This window comes from Coptis chinensis, chromosome 2 (assembly GCF_015680905.1).
Source record: "Coptis chinensis isolate HL-2020 chromosome 2, ASM1568090v1, whole genome shotgun sequence".
In the NCBI taxonomy this organism is placed as follows: Eukaryota; Viridiplantae; Streptophyta; class Magnoliopsida; order Ranunculales; family Ranunculaceae; genus Coptis; species Coptis chinensis.
Window position 1 is genome coordinate 100,561,801 of NC_141457.1, and position 8,091 is coordinate 100,569,891.

General features: G+C 33.8%; 1 protein-coding gene across 1 annotated transcript; it reads right to left on the reverse strand.

Moving 5' to 3' along the window:
* Positions 1-2,023: 2,023 nt before the first annotated feature.
* LOC147519633 (NAC domain-containing protein 83-like) lies at positions 2,024-4,384 on the reverse strand. Its single transcript, XM_086591204.1, has 4 exons — positions 3,836-4,384; positions 3,120-3,353; positions 2,477-2,787; positions 2,024-2,372 (listed from the first exon to the last, which is right to left on the reverse strand). The coding sequence occupies exons 1-3, from the start codon at positions 4,286-4,288 to the stop codon at positions 2,635-2,637; spliced, it is 840 nt and encodes a 279-aa protein (XP_086447330.1). The 5' UTR covers positions 4,289-4,384; the 3' UTR covers positions 2,024-2,372; positions 2,477-2,634.
* Between the last annotated feature and the right edge of the window lie 3,707 nt (positions 4,385-8,091).

Here is an 8,091-nt window from a genome sequence, read left to right on the forward strand (position 1 = left end):
CATAGTAGATTTGGATATGTTTTTTATTTATTAATGCATATATATATATATATATATATATATATATATATATATATATATATATATATATATATTGAGTTGAGTGTATTGGTTTTTACGAAATTGACTTATGTCCATTCTTTGTTTGGTAACTCATATAATGGTAGGGGATTTCATCAAGAGGATAATGACCAGATGATGTTGTATCAGTGTTTAGTGTGGGAATGTAGATATCTATCTGTTTGCTTGAGTTTGGATTTTTTTTAGAGCTGTTCTTTAAGGACTAGATATTGTTCAATGAAGTGTGAAAGAAAACAGTTTGGTCTGGACATGCAAGTGCTTTAAAAATGAGTGAGTATTTTGCACTTTATACTGGTTTGGAGGCATCTTAGTGCAAACATACAATTCCCCAGCCAAAAACTCCACTTCCATAACAACCCACATATAGCAATATTGAGTGTGCCCACACTCAGTAGACTCTATATAGCAGCAACCTCAAAATTATCTGCGATAGAGCCTTCAACAGCTTCGATAACCAAAATGGGTACAATTGGAATTAGTCAATTGAGAGCATAACCATTTCGACACTGAAAAAATAAGAAAATTCGACAAAAAAACACACACTGCCTAATGCCACTTCCACGTGGTTGCAAACAGATCACGCTTCTAAATTGTAGAGTACATCGAATTGAATGACCTGTTATTTAATGCTTCAATTATGCTATGAACAAAATGAGAGTTTAAATCCAAAAAAACGTGTAATTTCAAAGCATGTTAATACCCATAACTAAAACTCATTAGTAATTAAGTCAATTATAACTTATTTAACATTGAGTTTCACTTTTAGGTTCCACGTTAAACTCTAACTCGATATAAATCATTTTCAACCAGATGACAGCAAAATTTGTTAAAAAATTTCCCTTTTCCTTCCCCTTCCCCCCCTCTTCATTGTGGTATGTTTGTATGTATTTTAAATTCTTTATTTCTAAATAGTTTTATTTTTTAATTTTATTTTTTTTCCTCTATTATTAACCCAATTAATCATAATAACCTATCATTACTGTAACTGCTACTAATCTATACTTTTGTCCGATGGAATTATTCCTACCTCATTCCTCTCAAATATGTTGATTGAATCAATATTTTTCTTTTTTAGGAATGGATAATCTGTCAATCATAACTCCAAATACAAGCAAATCACCATCAACATCCTCTGAAGACAAATTCACCATTTATAAGGCCCATAACACTTCAATTATTACAAATTTAAAAGCAGTGAATTATATTTTTGACATCTACAAATCACACATGAAAATAAAAGTCTCGGTTGGGGAGAAGCCAATCGCAAAAAATGATGATATAGAACAAGACTTAAACCATGGATGACATAAATTAATTTGTAATACATCACGAGTTAAACTCGATCATCACTTGCCACTATCTTACCTTCAACAAACAAATTGAAACTGTCAAGTTTTCTTATTACCATTATTTTCCCTGATAGTCAAATTTATATATTATTTATCTACTTCCAAATGCTTTCAATGCCTTAAAATATTTAGTAAATAAAGTTACCCCAAACTGCATCCCTAATTAAATGTTTTTTTGGGCTGATTACACTTTCCATGTTGCCTACATTTCAAAAAAAACAATTAAACTACAAATAATGTATGCGTTAGTTTATATTACATAGAATCGATTTTGTGCATCTACTAAATATCGAGCATATTCAAACCAGGCGATACATAGTTTATATATATATATATATATACAAAATCAAGCCTATAACTAATCACGATTACTAAAAAAAAAATTTACAACTATATAATAAGATAACAAAAAGTACAATAAGTATTTCGGAGATGTTAATACACCTAATAATAATAATTTATATACTCCGTGCCGAAGGCACGGGCACTCACTAGTACAACTATAAAGAATGGAGCAAGATGAAATCTATTTTCAGAGTTTGTTTGATTCATATGAATCCCTGCAATATCCAAGGTCAGCAAATGCCAAGGCATTAAATAAATAAATAATGTATATAATAGGAGACTTCAATGTTCTAAGTTCTAATACGATGCCAACATAAAAAACAAAAGTAGCAGAAAAGTGAGACAGCTGATCTAGCACAAAAATAGAGGAAACCGAGAAGATTCCAAAGAGAAAGGAGGCTTCCCTAAGCAAAGTGGGGAACAACATTTATGACAAAGGTAAATGGCTCAAGAGAGGATTCAACCAAGATGAAGTGCTGCCATTAAGCTCGATGTTTTCGAACCCGTGTTTCTGTTAGAGATAACATATGTGCATCCTTAACAGTTTCTACATCATATTCGCCAGTTCATATCTGACAATCCGTTTGTGAAATGTGCCTATAAAAACAGAAAGCCAAAATGTACCAACTTAGAAAACCTGGAATGAGAGGTTCAGAAGTGCTACCATGATGAAATTAATCAACAAAATCTAAGAAATTTACCTTCACATCTATAATATAATGGCCAAGACTGATGAGGTCATAGTGAATCTCACACTTCTATAACTTTATTTATAAGTCTCTTTAGCCTTCTTTAAACCCAGAGGTTCTAAGCCTTAGTTGAGTTAAAGTGTCAACATGACATCTCCATTCCAATTCCTTTAGCCTGAAGAACCAAAGGCGAGAAGAGGGCCTACCAGATCATCGAGCTCTAAGTAATCTCCCTCGAGGAATATGGTATTGGTTTTTAGCTCATCCATGTCAACATCATCAAAAGTGTAACCACTGACAATGAGCCTATTAGAATTACCAATCTGCAAAGTCACCAATTGCGGGATAAGAAATTGGAATATTCATGCCAGTAAGGAACATGTAAGAGAGGATTATTAAACAAGTAAGGTAAAATGTGGAAAAAGAAACTTGCACCGCTACAAAATCAAGCTACTAAAAAAAAGACAAATAAAAAATTTACTGCAGTTGTGTACTTTTAACTCCACTACAGACTTAATAGTAATAGTTCATCAAGCACCCAAAATTTTATGATAAGCTCATGCATCAATTATATCGTAAAACAACTGAAGTGCTCTCAAAGCAAGTGGTAAACAAGAAGAGTAAATCTCAGTCTAAAAAGAAATTAACAACTTACCAGCTGATCAGATCGTACTACACCCAAAGACCCCACACCATTATCAGAAAACGGTCTGACTGCAACCTGGTTATCCTGACGCACCACAACCTCACCAATTCCAGATGCTGAGGCTCCATCTACGTTGTTGTTCTTTGCTGCAAAGCTGTCTTCAGTATGGGAATTGAGACCAACCTTCATCACTTTGTTATCAGAGCAAGATTTGAGATATACTCGACATAAAACAAAGAAATCCTGCAGAAGACCGAAACCAAACAATGTAACATTCAAGCATATACAATTCTTCAGATCAGAAGGAGGAGGAGAGAATATCTACACAGATTGAAATGATGCATAATTACATATGTTTACAAAATTTCATTTAGTGCAAAATATCCTTGTCAATTTTCAGTTGCACACCCTGCTACCCACTCCACCAGTCAACATAACCACACACAAAATGTGAGATAAAAAGATGGAGGGACCAGAACTATATATTACTATGAGAAACAGCTATAAGAGTAAAAACACGCATATAACCTATAATAAATAAAAGAGAGGAGAGATTCTTAGCAGGACATTTGCTTACTGGTAGAAATCTAGTCCAAATTGTTAGGAATTAACAATACAACATAAAGACATCAGAAACTTTGAATCATAAGCATTCTTATCTACTAACAATAACTGGACGGACTCAAAATTATAATATGGATTATAAAAAACACAAATAAACATACCATTTGATGATCAACTAAAGCATACTCAATCATCATCCAATCAGTCCTAAAACACCGTCTCTCTTTCTCAGAATCTCTTTTATAAAAGACAAAACTAGTTTTAGTCCCCAATAAAACACCGCCAACTGTCCCACTAGTCCTACACTTTCTTTTCCAAAACCCTCCTCCTTTCGTGTTCCTCTTTTTTTTACCACCATTCAATGTAAAATAATACCAATGTTTTTTACCCCCGCCGTAACCGTACGGAAAAGAATCTATTTCTGGTAAATCATAAGGGTCATAATTATAAATAGAATCGATCTCCGGAATCACATCGGTTTTATTATTATTATTAGGGCTTGTTGTGGGTTTGTTTTTGTTGGCCAGGTAGAATGAGAAAAGTTGCTGTTCAGTTGGGTTGAACCGGAAACCGGGTGGGAGTGGTTTGTTTTTTGGATCTTCTTCTTCACCCATGAGGAGCCGAAGATTGAAGTGAGGTGAGGAAGGGGGTTTTATAGTGTGGGGCTTTTTTTAGTCTCCGCTTTGCATACTACTCTTGGGGGGTACACGTGTGATTTTTTTTGGAAAGCTTCTTTCTTAAGCTACTTGTGGTAAATGGTTGGGTGATGTGGTATTGAATTGGATTTTTGTTTTATTTTTTATTTTTCCCCCTGAATTGTAACATGGAGAATCTCACTGACTGGGTCATTCACGGTCCTCGTTTTATATATATATATATATATATTTATTTTATTCAACAACAAAGGATATGTAACATATAGTATGATTTGAATTTTTTTTTATATACATTTTTGTTGTTCATTTCAATATAAATAATATATGTGGCACGATTTTTACCAACTCAAAAAATGATAAAACAAATAAAGGAAAAAAGAAGATAATCACACTTTTTAAGTTTTTAACTATCTTATCTCTTCTAATGTATTGTCAAAATCTCACATTTTTTAGAGTCAATCTACATCTCATGCAAGCCCAATACAATTTCAGGTTCAATGCCAATATTTAGTATTTATTATGGAACTACAATTTTTCATGCTCAATTTTAACGCATTTCTAAATCATTTTTCTAAATTATCTATTTTTTTCTATTCTCTCATATTTACCATTACGACTTGTTCTTGACTGATTTCGACTTTAATTATTTTCTTATAGTTCTGACCGACACCTTTAATTTTGTTTGTTCTTCTATATTCATTTTAAATTCAAGGTCACCAATTGGATGCCTCTCCTCTATGACTTCTCTCCTCTTCTATTTTCCAACAAGTATATGTAAATTAGGCATAAGCTTTAGGACAAAATACAGTTCCTCCACACATGTTCTTGGAAGCACCACAAAGTATTAGTTGCAAAACCACAAACCGCACACAAATTTAAAGTAATGAGTAGTGAATAAGTATGTTTTGAGTTTCGATTATTTAAAAAAGTGCAACAACTTTTCCAAGCTTCTGCAGTTCATAAAAGAATCCAAGATATAAATATTTAGTATGAAAAATCTCAATAATATTAAATTTATAGATTAGGGAAAATGTTTAAAATACTTTTTTGTGCATTGATGAATTTCAAAGCAACATTATTTTTTAACATTAACGAGTTTTCTTGATGGATTTTGAACTTAGGAGGGAATACTATTGCTTAGATGTGAGTGAGTGGTGAGACTTGAGAGGTATGTAGTTTTGATGAACGAGATTAATACTAATGTACTTGTAGAAGGGCTTAGATTAATCTCCATTCCATTACAAAAGATTGAATGAGTAAATTTTGATTTTTAGGATAATTTTGATAATGACGTGCATGACCTTGAGAGGAAGAAGATCGAAGACGTTTGTCTATCTTTTTTGACTTGGCCCGTTTTTTTTTTGGAAGTGTTAAGGGGTAATTTAGGAAAGTTAATTTGAAATCCAGGGATGCATAAAACATGAGCGAGGAAAAATGTGGTCTCTTTAGAGCATCTTTAGGAGAGATATTTTCCTAGCATCAAATAATTTAGTGTTTTTTCATCTTCAGAAGAGTCACATCTTGATGAAAACACCAAAAAAACACCAAATCGGCCAGGGTGATGTATCAAATCTCTCACGTGGTTTTAAAAAAAACCGCGCGGTTTTTCTAACACCGCATGGGTTTGGACTTCTAAGCGGGCTTCTATAACGCGATTTTGCCAAAACCGCATGAGAGATTTGGAAAGAAAATAAATAAGAAAATTAATGTGGGACACATCGCGTGGTTTTCCCAAAACCGCGTGTGCTTGGGCCTGTCAGATGGGCTTCAGTGGTGCGGTTTTGGGAAAACCGCATGGGCTATATGGTGCGGTTTATCCAAAACCGCGTCATTTGATATCGAAAATTTGATGTTTCTCCTAAAGATGGTTGGTGTTTTTTTTATTTGGTGTTTGGTTTGGTTAAAAAATTTGGTATTTTTTTGGTTTATCTTATAAAGATGATCTTATAAACATTATTTGCTATCTTCTATATAACAAAGAATGGAGGAGTGGGACGACAAATTCCACCTCATAAGGTGATATTTGGTCGTGCCACCCCCTCACCATAGCCACTAGATTGTTTTCTTGGGGTGAGTTAACAAGTTTTTTGGGGTGAGTTTAAAAAAATTTCTCACCTCACCCACCCCACCCAAAAAAAGTGTGGACTGTTTTTAGACTGAATTTTTATGTGGGGGGGGGGGGGATGTGCGTTGAGGGAGCCGAAGGCATGCATATCTGTGACCGAAGGCATGCGGGCAAATACTAGTACCAATATAAGATTTGTTACGAATCTTTTCACAAATAAACTGAGACAAAGTTGTACTGCGGTTCAAAAGGTTAAGTAACTTTTGTAAAATAACTCGTATTATTGATCATTCTAATATAATCCATAGTACCGTTATCCATTTATAAAACTAGTTTAGAAAAGTTAATATTTTTCTCGATCTTTCTTGCATAAGTCGTAAGTCGCCACACTTAGAGAATTACAGGAAATGTCGAATGGAATGAGCAAATTAAAATAGACATTATTTAGTTTGTGCTCGTTAACACTTTATTGCATTGTTCCAAGTGTTGAATGGTTTCTGATGAGATTGCCCTCCTATTTTTATAACTTTTAGGAACTTGAATACACGGTCGTGGTTTAAAAAAGTTGCAAAAATATAATGGATACAATTAATTTCCTAGATTTATAGTTATATTGATATGGGGAATGGTTATATGAACTCTACCTTACAGTGATTCCAAAGTGACTCCACTCCTAAAAATAAACTTACAAAATGAAATGAGGACTATTTTTTTTTTGTGTGGATGTGTACATCTCGTGATGGAGAACATTGGCTCCCACAAAAAATCAGCTCAATTGAATATGTCTAACCTTGTCAAAAGTTGTATCGAAATTAAAAAGATATGGACTGTTGGATAACTTCATAACTTTCTAAATAATTTTTTTATGAGGTTGTACATCTTCAAATGAGCTGATTTTTTGCGAAGAGTATCTCTATTGTGTGGAGAACATCTCCACAAAAAATCAACTTATAATTCATTGAGTTAAGTGGTGGAGTTCATATAACCATCCCTATTGATATGAAATATCTAAAACACAATCTAGATACAAAAAAAGGACACTCATTACAACTTGCTTTTCGATATTCCGAGGGGGCTGGATGCCGAAAGCGTGCATATCCGCGGCCGTATTGGGGATGTGTATAACACCCCGTGTTTTTATTCTTTTATTTTCCTAATAATAATAATAATGAATAATAGATACACTAATATAGGATAACTATCAGCTTAGGGATAAAAGTCCCATAAGTAATAGATAAGTGTTGTCTTTGTTTTTCGGTGAGTTTTCTCACGTAGAGTTTTTTTGAGGGAAAAACACAGCGAGAGTTTTAGGGAAAAAAAAAGAGTTTTACTGAAAAGGTTTTGAACGAGGAAGATCGTCTTTTCGTGCGACAGTCGGCGTCGGTCTTTCGGAGTATCGCTTTCGGGAAGCTGTTCGGTTTAAAAAAAACTGTGAGTAGTTTAGTTTCTTCTTTTTCTCGTCTATAGTGTCTATACAGAGATAACAGTTTTACTAGAGTACAATGTTCTACTAAATTTTTCCTGCTCGTCATCGTCCGTAATCATTCTGCTTGTTATGGTTAAAACCGATTAGATTATTGGGCTGTTGAAGCCCTTCATTAAAACTGTTGGAACCGTTCAAGCTTTGGAGCTTCGTTAATGGGGTCGCGAGCCTGTTCCAGCAAGTTGCGTGAACTGTTAGTGTTGTGGTTTTTGG

Coding starts and splice junctions, on each gene's coding strand:
- LOC147519633 (XM_086591204.1), bottom strand. CDS start 4,288: ATGGGTGAAGAAGAAGATCCAAAAAACAAACCACTCCCACCCGGTTTC. Junction 3,354..3,835: donor CTTTAGTTGATCATCAAATG/GTATGTTTATTT, acceptor GGTCTTCTGCAG/GATTTCTTTGTTTTATGTCG. Junction 2,788..3,119: donor TAGTACGATCTGATCAGCTG/GTAAGTTGTTAA, acceptor GTGACTTTGCAG/ATTGGTAATTCTAATAGGCT.